General features: G+C 45.7%; 1 protein-coding gene across 2 annotated transcripts in view; it reads right to left on the bottom strand.

Moving 5' to 3' along the window:
- Positions 1-1,025: 1,025 nt before the first annotated feature.
- Positions 1,026-14,293, bottom strand: part of SLC44A2 (solute carrier family 44 member 2 (CTL2 blood group)) — a 33,588-nt gene continuing 20,320 nt past the window's right edge. For both annotated transcript variants that reach the window (XM_065419095.1, XM_065419096.1), the window contains exons 10-22: positions 13,568-13,680; positions 12,663-12,794; positions 11,710-11,809; positions 11,327-11,419; positions 10,996-11,083; positions 9,405-9,667; positions 9,182-9,276; positions 8,087-8,190; positions 7,530-7,603; positions 6,883-6,953; positions 6,512-6,600; positions 5,900-5,984; positions 1,026-2,129 (exon numbers count right to left, since the gene is read on the bottom strand). In XM_065419095.1, coding sequence (XP_065275167.1) covers positions 2,023-2,129; positions 5,900-5,984; positions 6,512-6,600; positions 6,883-6,953; positions 7,530-7,603; positions 8,087-8,190; positions 9,182-9,276; positions 9,405-9,667; positions 10,996-11,083; positions 11,327-11,419; positions 11,710-11,809; positions 12,663-12,794; positions 13,568-13,680 — 1,414 coding nt within the window. In that variant the 3' untranslated portion in view covers positions 1,026-2,022. The remainder of the gene's footprint in view (positions 2,130-5,899; positions 5,985-6,511; positions 6,601-6,882; positions 6,954-7,529; positions 7,604-8,086; positions 8,191-9,181; positions 9,277-9,404; positions 9,668-10,995; positions 11,084-11,326; positions 11,420-11,709; positions 11,810-12,662; positions 12,795-13,567; positions 13,681-14,293) is intronic.

Below are 14,293 nucleotides of genomic sequence, written 5' to 3'. Positions count from 1 at the left end.
TAAGATCTCTGTTGAACGGAAGAAGCAATATTGACCAATAACAGTACTGGAGCTCATGGGTACAACTAATAAAAACAAAATGTACAAAACCAAAAAACCCTTTAATATTTTAGATATAAAACAATTCTCATATCTTACAAAAAATACTACAGGATCAAAAGGTTACTAGAAATAGGTATAAAAAAGGTAAAATATAACCTTTAGCACAAATTAAATGTTACAAGTAACTGGCCAAATTAAAATATTTGAAATAAAGAGTTCCTTTTTGTTTAAAAAATAAAGTGTCCAGATAACCTCACAATGCCTCTTTGCACCTCTGTGCTCCTGCATCATTTGGAAGCTGTAAACCATCCAAATAGCCCCATTTCAATTTGTTTAAGCAGATTAAAAATAATAAAGTCATGAGGTTGACCTCCTTTCCTATCCCCAAGAAGGCCCCATCTACACTAGTGAAAATAGAACCTGTAATTCACAACTAGCAGTAGCAACGGTGGATGCTGTAATGCAGCCCGACACCTGTCCTTTTTCCCACCATCCTGGCCAACCCTGCTCACTGGTAAAAAACTGAGTCCTGTCTACTCTGCGGCTTCTACTGTTGCTACCAGAGGCAGAGTTGCACCTGTGGTACATTACCAGTTTTGCCAACATTGGACACAGTCAGAGAGATGACCATTTAAAGGAAACTACAGTGATTCTTAACATGACTGATAACTTAATTTGCAACACTGGGCTTTCTAATGTTCAGTGGCATTCCAGTCTCACTTTTTGTCTCACACATATTGCTGGTGTTTCTCTAGGTGGAAGCTGCTCTTGGACTGGAGCTTCTCAGCAGGTGCACCCATCAGATGGTAGAGTTCACAGAATACAGTGGCTTTCAGAACTCTGAGGCAAGTTTGTTTGACCCTTTGGCTTCTTTCACCACAGTTAACAATACATTTACATAAGCCAGCTCTTTTTTTTTTTATATATATATATATATATACACTTATATATAAAGCAACAGTGAGCATCCTTTCTTTACTATGCATTCAAATGTGTTTTTGCATATAATGCTGGAGTTTTCCAATAAACCAAACAAGTTAAAGGTACAGAAGCAGCACACTTCTGGGCTGTCAATCGCACTGAAGAGACAAAACAAATACATAGAGCTTTCATCAGTAATACTAATGACTATCCAGACACGCATGCTCCCTACCAAGTGCTTATCTGAGTATTTTGCATTTCCTCTGCTGTTCAAGTTCTACAGCTTGATTAACACTGCAGGTTTCTCTTCTGTCCCTGCCATCATCCATGAAGACAAGGCATTAGTAGGTGCATTCCTCAATCAATTAAGGTATTTAATGTGTCCAACATGGTAGTATCTGAGTGCAGTCAAGTATGTCAATGATGTTCTAGCAAGTTAATGGAGGAGGTAATGATATAGCTTTACTGGTGTGACAGATTTAGTAGTTTTATTTTAAAATTCATTTGGTGTCTGTGAATCTGTGATTGGTGCTGGCCTCACACCTGTAGACTGAATTCAGTCTCTGAAACAGATGGAGATGGACAAAGGCAGGGCAAGTTAACCTTACATCAGTGGGCCTCAGCTGTAAACTGACCAATTACTTCTTCATCTCTCTCCTGAGACCAACAAAGTCCCAGTAGTGCTGGGTTCTGCAGTAGTGCATACCTGTCCACTAGGGCAGTGGCCTCAGTTTTTACTTAGCAATGCCTAACAATCTTACGTAGAACTATTGACACTAATCCCTTCTCTCTACCTGAGGAAGGAAAATCCAGAAAAATGCTCTCCAGAAACAATTTCCACTGCTCTGGACAAGCTTGTGGCCAATGCAGAGGCTGACAGCCAAAGCCGTCCATCTTAATTTGAGTAAAGGATACTGCAGTTCACAAAGTACTAACAAGGTTTGCATATTGGAGTAATAGCACTTAATGCTGTATGTTATCCATGCAGCTTTGCTCCTGAAATGGAAACTGGGAAGGGACAAATAGAAGTGAAGAGAGCAGTGAGGAAAGAGGAGGCTGCTATGCAGCCGAGTGACCTTTGTTTGTCTTGTTCAGAAGTTTTTTCAGGTCAGACGACATGAAGTAAGGCTTTTCAGATGAACCATCGTTACGTTCCAGGTCTTCCACTGCAGGGGGGAGGGAGGGGAGGTTAAAATACAGAGCTTAAGTACTGCAGGGTTGTAAACACCTCAAACTAGAACCAGTTACTGGGCATGCCAAGCCCCGGAGGGATACATTTGTTTTCAGTGCCATTTAAACAGCACGTGCTCTCACATCTACATGCACAACCTTTCCATGATTCAGACTGAGTTGGATGCTGGGGAAAGTTGCTGTGGTCCCTATGATGGTCATAGAAGGTGCAGTTAAGAAGTCTAGAGACAGACAAGTGCTAAAAGAGCAGATGTAATACTCATCCGTTAAATACCCAGTTGAGATGTGGATGCCCTTCTGCTTCTCACAGGCAGTGCGTGTATGTGTATTCTCTGTTTCTTCTAAAGCCCTTGATGTATGCAGCTTCCAAATGTAAAAGTCACAATTACACTTGTACCACTCCCATTTTAAAGACAGAGTATTGGACTCCTGAAGGGAGGCTGTTTATCAACATCTATTTGGAAGGAGCAGGGGGGCTAAAGTGTTAGGTTACAAATCAGCTAAGACAGGGGCTCCTCCTATATGAACAGAACAGGTTGCTTAATACTACCATTGCCTGGAAATACAGAGATTACCATTACTTGGGGATAGTGTGGCAAGACAATGCTCACTCGTTGTTCTTCAGTATAGTGTAACTGCTCATGACTTGACTGTAAAGCAAGTCACTTGTTATTTGTTTGGCACAGTTCACCTAGTGTACAACACCCTTGTCAACATACAGTACATACATAATAATTAGGCATGTCCCTGGCACAGAATATATTGTTCAGATGCTAGCTGTTCAAGGCAGAGCAGCAGCTCCAGCAAAAGCCATCGGAGAATAGCAGCCAAAATCACAGAGACCATCAGCTTCATAGCTTAGTGAAACAGTCCTGGAATATTTTGAGGTTGATGGTATAGTGATGAGGGCACGGGCATCGAAACCCAGCAACTTTTTCCTAAAAGGATAAGACTCAAAATATGGGAACCTTATTTGGATGGGAATTTGTAATGCAAGATTTGGCAGTGTTCGCAGAATTGAGTCCTCAAGGAAGAGACTCTTCCTAAATCAATCAATCAAAATAAGACAACAAACCCCACACAACATCCTTCTGGTCCTTAATATAGTAAGGAGAAAATAAGGTGAAGATCCATCGGGTGTTTGCGGGCATATGTTTTAGATGCCGAAAACTTTAAAAACTGGCCATCCGTCAAACCTCGCTAGATTCAGTTGTACTATTTCTGTCCACCATCATGCTGCAACACCTCCAAATGTAATATCTGCCATTTTCTCTTGCTTTTCCAGTCATTAACACTGGGTACATAATCCCAGATTCTTGTGGCATCTAGATTTGATGGATGGTCTAGTGGCTAAAGGGAAGTCATAGTAGCTATTTAGGGAGTCCCTTTCTGTTCTATGTAGCTCAGCTTCAGTTATTTTCTGCTCAACTGTCCTGACTGCACTGGGCTGTGAGCTAAGAAGGTGCCAGGATTTTATTTGAAACACCTGGAGGCTATAACCCTGGAAAGCTGCTTCACCCCCTCCATCTATCTTTCTCATGGAAAAATGGGACAATCATCATCTGAACTACCTCAGGAATGAGCAGAGTTCTGTAAACCGGTTACCACAAAGATCCGCCATCTTCCATTTAGTTACTAGTTAAGTGAGTAGCCAACCAGGAAGTGGGAGACAGACTGAAAGAATTCTATACAAGTCAAGCTGTACATACAAGTGAAAAGATCAATTACATTTTTCAACTTAAAAAAAATTGTATTAAAAAAATTCCTGCCAACGTGTTCATCCCCCAAAAATAACCTCTCTGAGAAAACAGCAACTACAAGTTTCCTACTTTAAACAGAGAGAATTCCATTTTGGGACACACAGGTTTCCAGGACCCTCGTGGACACAACAGATTTGAAAGTGAAGCATATGTCACCTAGTAAAGAAAACTTCAGATCTGCCAGCTGCATTTTGCATAGAAATAGTAGTGAGAAAAGTGGTTAATTTCTCTTTGCAGCTAGCTAGGGGCTGAGGAAAATATAGTTGCATCCAGAACAGATTGACATATGGGCAGCTGTAAACCTCTTGATCATTCTACAAATTAGCATCTCACCAACTGCAAAGAGAAACAGCTCCCCCACAAATAGAGCATAGAACGGAACAGAGCAAAAGTCAGTCAACTTTTAAGGGACATTCCAGAAGTAGCTACAATGCCCCTTTCATTATAGGCAATTGAGAATAGAAGAGGATGCAAGGTAATTTTTTTAAATGAGTGAGATATACACTATCCTGTGTATATATAAACCCAACTTTGGCTTCTGTGGAGGCAGAGTCTTGTTGCTTAGGTTAGCAAAATGTATCATGCATCAATGGACAGGTGGGACTCAAGCTTCATTCTAGAAGATGATTATGTCAAATGCACAAGAGTCCCAATTACAGTTCCACCCATTTTGGTACAAGAATATCAGTTGGGGGAAGGAACATGGATTTGATACAGCATTCACCCACTTGCACTGTCCTTCCAAAATCAACACCACCTCTACCCTCAAGAATTCCCAGGACAACCAGCTGAAAATCATGCACCACCAGGGTGGAGCCTTGGAAGAATACCACACAATTACAGATTGACTGGGTGAGCACAAGTCTTCTACAAGACACCCACATGTGCTAGCCCATCCTGCTCAGAAAGTTGAGCCCTATCCTTGGCTATCAGCACTTTTGGATGATTCTAGGCTCCCCTTCAGCAGGATTTCACTCAGCTGTGGGGACATGTAGTAAGGTCGCTCAGGAGATCCATCATTCCTCTCCAGGTCTTCACCTTTTCGCAACCCCAGGAAGATGAAGGAAGTGGCCACGGAAAGGAGGAATGAGAAGCAGTGGAGGAGCAAGGGGAGCAGCACAGCAAAAACAAGAGAGAAGAACGACAGAGGGAGAGAAAAAAAAGGAAAAACTGACGTTAGTTGCAATTAGATTCCACCACCGAGATCAAAGCACCAAGAAACTTAGAGAGACTAAAACAGATTACAGAGAGTCTAATTTTGAGCTACAAATTTCTATTGCTACCAAGCATGGTGTACAGGAGCTGCTTGTTAGAGTGGTGATGGGGGTGGTGAACAGGGAGAGGCAGAAGAGAACTTCACAGTTTTAGAAATGATAGAAGGAGTTAGCTTTCAGGGGTTCTTCCATCATCTCATTTTATTCAGGGTTTTAAATCACTGATGCCGAGTTAGTGCATGCACATTTTTGTACGCAGCTCTTAGGGGGAGATTTTGAAGACTTGTACTTCTAAATCCTTTGGCATTTTTGAAAGATTTGCCCAAGTGCTCTAAGCCCTGGGCACATCCTTCCCATTGCAGCCCATGCACAAGAGGCAGCGTTTGAGATTAATGGAGCTGTAATGCAGAGGAAAGCTGGAGGTTTGCCAAGGCCCATAACAGCCTTTAATGGCAACGAGAAGTATGGGGAAGCCCTAGACTAAGGAAAAAAGTATGACACCTCAGTTCTTGGGAACGGGGAGGATGGAGATTGGAGCGTCCCTTTGTGGTGTGCTGCCCTCTTTTATAAGCAGAAGCCATGTCGGTGGAAGTAGTTCAGTAGAGCAGAAGCAAACTATGAAGTGACAAGTAGTCAAAGAAAGGCTGCATGAGCCAAACACAACAGAACAGTTCCACAGGCCAGCCCTCTGGGGTGACAGAGGTGTAGCCACAAAGTAGTACAAAGTAATACTCAACTGAGCACCAAAACCCGTGCGGCCCAGTTACTTACAGAAGCAGAGGAAGAGGGTGTCCACACACATGGCATAGACGCTGAAGAATCCATGTGCAATGAGATAGGAGCCCATGATCACAGTCTGTAAGAGAAACCGGGTTGTCATCTCAATGCTGAACCTAATTATTTTGGGGCAGTTCTCTGCCCTGTGTTAGGAGGTCAGACTAGATGATTACAATGATCCCTTCTGGTCTTGAAATCTATAACCTGATACCAGTATGGAGAGCAAGACGCTGCAGAAGGTCCCTTGAAAGAGAGAAAAGACCTGCTGAACTCCACTCACAGTTCCCCCTTCCGTTTCCATAGGAAAAGAAATGGCCCTGCCCAACCTGATTCAGGCACAGTAGCACCAGCGAATGGAAGCTGGCCAGGCTTGGCTCAGTGCAGCTGCCTGGAAGTGCCCATGGGGAGATGTGCTTCTGCATTAATTGGCTGACTCCGCAGAGAAGCCATGGTTTGAATGGGAAACTGAGAATGAGCTCTCCTTCCTTTACAAAGAGGGACTCCTGGAGGACAGTGAGTGGAGGAAGCTTTCTCTGCTCAAGCTGCATATGTTCTGGAGAAAGGCTAACATCCCTAAATTCATTGTAAGGCAAGTAAGATACCCACCAGGATAGGGACCCAATAGTAATTGAGAGGAGGTGCAGTGTCCCGAACCACGTCTATCCGCTGAGTGAAGAAGAAAAAGGCGAGGATTCCTAGAGAGGAGAAAATAAAAATACAGATGTTTGTGAGATGCACTAGTGACAAGCAAGAAAGGGCAACATTGGGGGGGCTGACGAGGGAGGAGGAAGTTGAATTTAGAGACCTAGTAGGGGGATTATGGAAAGGAAGTTGGTTCCTGGAATGGCTGGGGAGATTTGCAAGGAATTGAGAAGATGCAAGGACATGCAGCTTTCGCCAGTCTCTACAAACACAGGGTTTGGGGGTGGGGCTTAACCGAAGTAAGCCCTGGAAGAGGACTGAGATCGCAAACTTACCAACACTTCCCACGATGAGGAGTTTACCAAGGAAGAGCAGAAAATCTGTGACTTTATCTAAAACAGCCACCCTGAAAACAGAGAGATGTGAATGTCTTTCCGTACCCTCCAGGATGGGGGGAGAAAAAGAGGCAAAGTGCATCCAAGCTCCTCTGTGATAAAGACAACCCAGGATAAGAGTTGCTAAGGGGCTAAAGACACAATGGTTTGTGCAAACCTAGAGCCAATTTGCAGTTCCCACCTGATATCTGGCAGATAAACAGACCTTGGATATCCACAGTGAGAGTCAGTTGTTCACACAGGCCTCTGAAATGGTTTCAGATACAAAAGCCACCTTTACATATCCCCAGAGAGGCTACTTCCAAGTGGGACTAGAATATCTTCCTGTCCTCTTACCTCTAGCTACTGCCTCTTATTCTCCATTCCCAACACACCTTCTTCCACAGGTCACCTATCTATCTGTGGTCACCTCTCTATCCGTGGCAAGGCATCCCAAGCTACTTTCATGGATTTGGCTGTACCCACCTCATGCCCTCAGTCAGCTACCCTGGCCAAGCCTGGTAAATAGTAGCCCTGGGGAAGAGGAGCCATTTCCTCGTTGGGTAGTCTTGGAGGAGGGAGGATCCCACCAGTTTCCAGGTTCTTACCTGATAATGTTCCTCATGAGCAGGAAGAATGCATTCTTGGCTGAAGTGCAGAAGTTGGTGCCATAGATGGCAATCTGGGACGGATCACAAAGAAGGACACAGAGAAGAAATGGGGTTACTCAGTAGGAGTCATGGCCTTTTCCAGAAGATTTTGCCCTGAAGCCTAAAGATTGTCACCAAACTGTCGCTGTACAGATTAGTCATTCAGAGCCGCATTAGGGTAAAGAGACCCCCCGCCCCTCCGCCCTTTCACCATACTGCCAGGGCAGAATGTGCCAAGCGGCCATTCTGTTTGAAGCCTGTGCCATCTCTCACTAGTACACAGGGCAGATCTGATCTGCTGATCTTGTGGACACTGCTGGATGTTGGGTCACTCACGTAAGACAGCCAATGCCTCTTAAGACCTAAATGAGACCTTCATGGAGCTAGGGGAAGCCAACCATTGATGGGGTGGGAAGGAGTGTTCAGAAACAGTCCCTTTTGGAGAATCTCCAAATCTACTGTGACCTTCCCTATTCACTGGATATTTGGTGGCATTCTTAAACTGGGGTCCTCACCATGATGTATGCGTTCCTGTTCAGGAACTTGATAAATTTTTCCAGGCACCAGAAGCAGCATTTGAGACAGGTCAGCAGGAACTTGGCAAACTTATTCTCAGCAGCTAAAAGCACAAGAGACACAGTGGAAAGAGTGTGGAGCAGAAGAGAAAGTTATTCTTTGAAACAGCAACTCTTCAAGTATCAAAAATCTCAGCACCAGACACCTCGCTCCCTGCAACACACCTTTCCAACCCCCATCCTGTGCACAGTTCCCACCCATATCTGTTCTCCAGCCATTTCTCTTTGCTCCTTTCAGCTTAACCCTATGTCACAGCACCATCACTTTGACAGATGTAGCTGGCAGCTACCTTCTCTTGCACAGATACTTTCAGGAAACATAAACCAATTTTCTTTTTTAGCCATCCACAATCACAAGTGTCCTCAGAGAAGAAGCAAGCAGCAGTCCCTCACTTCATCCTGAGCATCCCATGTCAGTTTTAGGTTGGGTATTCCAGTTAGCCACAGCCATCACGCCAGCGGAAGCACTGGGATTTTAGTATTCTCGTCTGGAGTGAGAACCCTACCCACTGGACTGTACTACTCCTGTGGACAGAGAGGGTGCTCTGGAGAATCGTACCGGGAGAAAGGTCTCACATGTCGCTCTTGCGCTTTAATTCAAAGCTCACATTTCACAATCGCTGAAGTCATTTGGTCAGACCCGGACTATAACAGGGTGTCAAGTGCAATTCTGCCCAGAAGTCCAGAGCCATTCTACCGACTCACCGCCAATCAGACCAAGTGGGTTAGTGCCTACCCAAGAGGAGTACGTAAGGTCTCTCTGCCCACAAAGGCAGAAAAATCCAGAGAAGAGGGGGTCTGACAGAGAAAGCCTTTAGGAACAGCTAGGCTCAGAAGGAAGCACAGAGTAGTACCTATGTTTAAATTCAGTAATAAGATACAAAGGTAAAGGAAAAGGGCAAGTTTGAAGTAGGGCAGGAACACCATCTACTTACACGGACCAAGTTATTCTGAGTTGTGACTCGACATGGAGAAACTTTGCTCACCTTGTTTGTCCCCCACCTGCCCTTTCCCAAATTAACCTCAACTAGGTACCTTTCAGCCTGTGATCCAGATACTCCAGAAGGACCCTGATGATCTGGACAATGGCAAGAATCAGAGACCCAAAGGCCATCGAGCCAGTGTGATACCTGCCACGGGGAAGAGGAGGAGAGGACCTCTGTAAGATGCAGCTTCTTGGCATTTTTGCTTTTAAGTTATTTCTCCTGTAGCCAACAAGAAAACCCAAACCTCTCTTTGGAAAAGCTCCAGTGCTCACCTGAGTGCCCGGCCGAAGGAAGAGAAGAGGGGGAAAGCCGGCATGTCATCAGGTTTCTTGAAGGCCCAATAGTAGGAAGCAAAGGCTCCGGCTAGCGTGACCTGGCCCAGCGCAATCACAAAGTTGGCCAGCCAGAAGAACATAAAGGCATTATAGATCTGGAAGACGATGAGGTATTTGTGGTAGGCCGTCACGCCCCCATAGAACGCGAAGAGGCAGCGGGCATCTGGGCACTTCTTGGTGATGTTGGTCATATTGAATGTCTAGAGAGAATTAGAGACGCTCAGATATTGCAGAGATGAGGACCATACAAGAACCTAGATAGACAGTAGTTCATGCCAACCCAAAAGCCACTTCTGGAGTTTGAGTCCAGGAAATTATTCTTCACTTCTCATACACCACGTTCAACCCCAGAAGCAGTTTCATTTCAGATGGGTAAAAGAACTTGTCTACACACTACTCACTGAGCCCCTGAGAGTACTGTGAAGATCTCAGGTGCCTCAACATCACAAAGATGAGGGGTAAAGGCATGAACTAAACTCAGGGCGGGGAGTCAGGAACTCCCAAGTTCTAATTCTCACTCAGACACAGGACTTCCTTTGCAACCTCAGCCAAGTATGTGCCTCAGTTTCTCCTCTGGAAAATGGGAATATATATTTCCCACTCTCAAGAGGGGCTTGGAGGTGGAGAGGGTCAAGTATATACAGTGGTTAAAGGAGGATTATGAGGGGGAGGAGAGCAATCAACAGATATGAAGAGTGTAAACATGAACAAAGGGTGGGGAGGGTATAGTTTAGCTAGCCCGAGAGACTGTCACAGCAAATGGGAGCCATATGGTACTCCAGGGATGGAGGCTACAGTAGCCGCCAAATTGGCTTTTGCACAATATGTCTGCTCAAGAGACTAATCTTATTAAGTCCAACATAGATTCATAGATTCATAGATTCTAGGACTGGAAGGGACCTCGAGAGGTCATCGAGTCCAGTCCCCTGCCCTCATGGCAGGACCAAATACTGTCTAGACCATCCCTGATAGACATTTATCTAACCTACTCTTAAATATCTCCAGAGATGGAGATTCCACAACCTCCCTAGGCAATTTATTCCAGTGTTTAACCACCCTGACAGTTAGGAACTTTTTCCTAATGTCCAACCTAAACCTCCCTTGCTGCAGTTTAAGCCCATTGCTTCTTGTTCTATCCTTAGAGGCTAAGGTGAACAAGTTTTCTCCCTTCTCCTTATGACACCCTTTTAGATACCTGAAAACTGCTATCATGTCCCCTCTCAGTCTTCTCTTTTCCAAACTAAACAAACCCAATTCTTTCAGCCTTCCTTCATAGGTCATGTTCTCAAGACCTTTAATCATTCTTGTTGCTCTTCTCTGGGCCCTCTCCAATTTCTCCACATCTTTCTTGAAATGCGGTGCCCAGAACTGGACACACTACTCCAGCTGAGGCCTAACCAGTGCAGAGTAGAGCGGAAGAATGACTTCTCGTGTCTTGCTCACAACACACCTGTTAATACATCCCAGAATCATGTTTGCTTAATAGGTGTTAACATGTTCAGTTGTGACTATTCAGAGAGCCCCTCACCTCTGGTATGCAGGTCTGCCCAGCATAATCACATTCAGACGTATCGTTAAACACCTTGTAGACAGCCTCATTAGAAGTAGATAAGAAACTGGGAAGAAGCAGTTAAGGGGATTCAACTTTATGAGACTGGACCCAATTCTCTATCTGTCCCATACAGACCTGCTCTTACCATCCTGTTAATCACTTTTTTTTTTTAATTTGATCATGATACTGGATACATGTAAGTAAATAATCCCACAACATTTCTAGCCTTCTGAGGGATGTGAGATTTCTGCCCCCACCACACCAGTGGTTCTTTGCGGGTGGAGGAGAGAGGAAAATGGAAGGATACACAGCGGTGCTGGCCCAGTAAGCAATGCAGAGACACACCAGGAAGAAGGTGCACAGAGGAAACACCAGCGACGTCATGATATAACCAATAGCCCTGCCAGGGAAGAGAGAGTCAGTAAAAACAACAAAAACCCTTCCATTGCAAGGGAAATCCAAACAGGGGGAGGAGAAACCATCCACAGACAGCAGCTTGCTTTGCATAGACCCCAAACCTCCCACCACAGGTTTGGAATCGCCACTGCGCAGCCATCTCTATCATGGGCCAGAGGGGGAGACTTGGCTTCAGTGTTAGACCCAGCAAGAGTTGGTCCTCACCACTCCCCCCAAGTGAGCACAGCACTCCCTGCTATTGCATGTGGCTGCTGCAGTCCACACGAAGCTCACCTGCTGGCTTCCTTGATGAGCGCAATGGCAATGAGGATCCTCTTGCGGAGGAAGATGAGTAACAGGATGATGATCACCTCCATGATGCACAGGATAATCACTGAAAGAGAGAGGGGAAAACTGGAGTCGTACCATGATCAGAGCTCTGGATGCGTGCGGTTTCTTTGTAGTAGGATCCTACAATGCTGGCCCCTAGATATGAGAGCAGCACACCTTGAAGAGACCACCTCTTCTTCCACAGCGTCCTAAGGAAACCCACCAACTTTGGGTTAGCATTATCACTGATACACCTGGGTTTAAACTCTCTAGAGGCTATGAGCATAGATATCCTCTGTAGGGGACGGTCTACATTTTTTTCCAAATAATTGACCAGGCAGTTGTGCGATGTCATTGTCCTCCTTAGATGTTGGTTTCTGAAGGAGTTCTCCCTTCTCTCCAGTTCCCAGGCATCCAGGTTGCAAGAGGGACAAAAACTGGCGGCCTTCTCGGCAGCCTCAGCAGAAAGTCAGAGGACTGAAGGGCCACGAGGATGAACTCTCTTCCCTTCACATCCCCAGAGGAGCTTAGGAAAAAGACACATGTCCTACCACTGCCCATGCTGGTGGGCCTGTTATGGAGATTGAGGATTCCTGTCTCCAGGAGCAGTCAGTCCGGCACTGAAATTCACATCCCCCCCAGCCAGGCATTTCTGCCTGTCGAATGCAGCCATGAACACAGTCCCCTGATTGGGACATCACATATGGAGGTATGTGGGTTCTTGCTGTGCATCCGCAGACCACCATCTCCTGTTCTTGCAGAACAGCAGGACCTAAAACCCTCATGATGTCTTACTTTCTAGCCTCTTCCTCCAAGCAAACGAGCGCAAGAGATCAGCATACAGGAGTGCTTGTTGTCCCACAGCCCCATGTTTGTTTGCATTGCACTAGGCCACGTATAGCAGAAGAGAGACTTACTGAAGGCCAACCACGTTTGCTTCAGGTGGAGATAGACACGAAGATCCGTCTGGAATCCCAGGTCCTTCAGGGAAACATCAGAGCCATCTTCTCCTTTTAGTCGGGCATATTCCATGTAACAGTGGACGATTCCTGCAGTGGAAAGCAGAGATTTGACTGCCTTAGAGTGAAACTGTTAGCAGCCTCTGATTAACCTCATGCTCAAAGTATCTGCTACCCAGTGGGAACTATCTTTAAAAGGAGACTGTGGGGAGGATCTGTCAGCTCTCTGGGACGCAAGAATGAGGAGGCTTCAGTCAATGCATATCTACAGGAGCAACTGCTCTCTAAGCATTCAGGGGAGCTCCAGGCAAAGAGACAACTGATAACTGGAGAGGGCCTTTGGCCCCAGCCCCATACAAACTAGGGTTAAACGACAGACCAAAAGATGTCAGCCAGTTTAGTCAGGTCTCCCCACCCCCCAGCAGATGTTCATGTGTGTTCCCACCCTGGTCTACACAAAACGTACATGCTGGATAGGGTCCAAACTTGCCTCCTTCCTGGAGCTTACTTAATTTTTATTGTTAATGTAAACAAACTTCTGACTAAGGTTGGCTGTTCCTCAGCTTTTCCTTGCAAAACTCCCTGTCCCTCTGCCTCAGAGAGGGATATTCCCATCCCCTTTTGTATCCTGGGTTGGAAATAATAGGGTCCACCTGCTAGCATAAGTCAGTGGAAATAACTGCGTCTTTAGGCAGAAGAGCCCTGCAACCCTACTGCAGTATCACAGCGAAACAGAAGAGACTAGAACACAGACTGACGGGCTAAGTCACTAAACCAATCTCAGATAGTTCTGCAGGGTGAATGCGAAGAGAGTCCCTGGAGCCAGCCTCACGTCAGAGACCCTGGGCTCGACTGCCACTCACCGTATCCCAGCACCAAGATTACCAGCACAATCATCACCCAGATCATGATCGCAGCAAGGAAGCGAAGCAGGACAACGAAGATTAAGCTGAACACCATGGCAATCACGAGACCTCTATGGAGGGGAGAGAGGCAAGTTCGTGAGCACAGAACCACACGCAGAAACAAGCCCGCGTCAGAGCTTCCCATTTTCTGTGCCCTGCAGCTTTGTTCCATTAACTGATTTAGTCTCTTGTTTTTTCCTGTGAACGTTAGCAGCAGCAGAAGGTGCTAAGTTGGCAGGCTTACTGATGGAAGTCCTCTGTCCCCAGAGTAGATGCAACACAAGCAGCTTCAGAGCAAACTTTCCCCTAAACTGCCTTCTCTGTGTGTCTCATTCCTGGAGGAGGGGGGGGAAGAGGTCAGTCCCCAATGCCTGTTCAAATCCTTGGTCTCTAGATGGGGGCTACCAACAATGCGGGCAGTTAGTCCTGGCAACACGTGTCCTGCTAAGAACTGGACTGAGACCCACCAAACTCACTGCATACAAGATGCCCAACTGTCAGAGGTGAATGACTCAGCCACTGCCACATTGGTGGTGGATTAGAATCGGGGGTGGGCACGGAAACCAACAAATACAGAAAAACAAACCCTGGATTCCATTCAGATCCCAAACCAGCCAGTCTCTCTAAACTCCTTTATTTTAACATAGTTCCACTACCACCTTTTTACCATCAGCAAAGTGGAGT

Source organism: Emys orbicularis, chromosome 19 (assembly GCF_028017835.1).
Source record: "Emys orbicularis isolate rEmyOrb1 chromosome 19, rEmyOrb1.hap1, whole genome shotgun sequence".
Classification (NCBI taxonomy): Eukaryota; Metazoa; Chordata; order Testudines; family Emydidae; genus Emys; species Emys orbicularis.
This window is presented reverse-complemented; position numbering and strand designations above follow the sequence as displayed.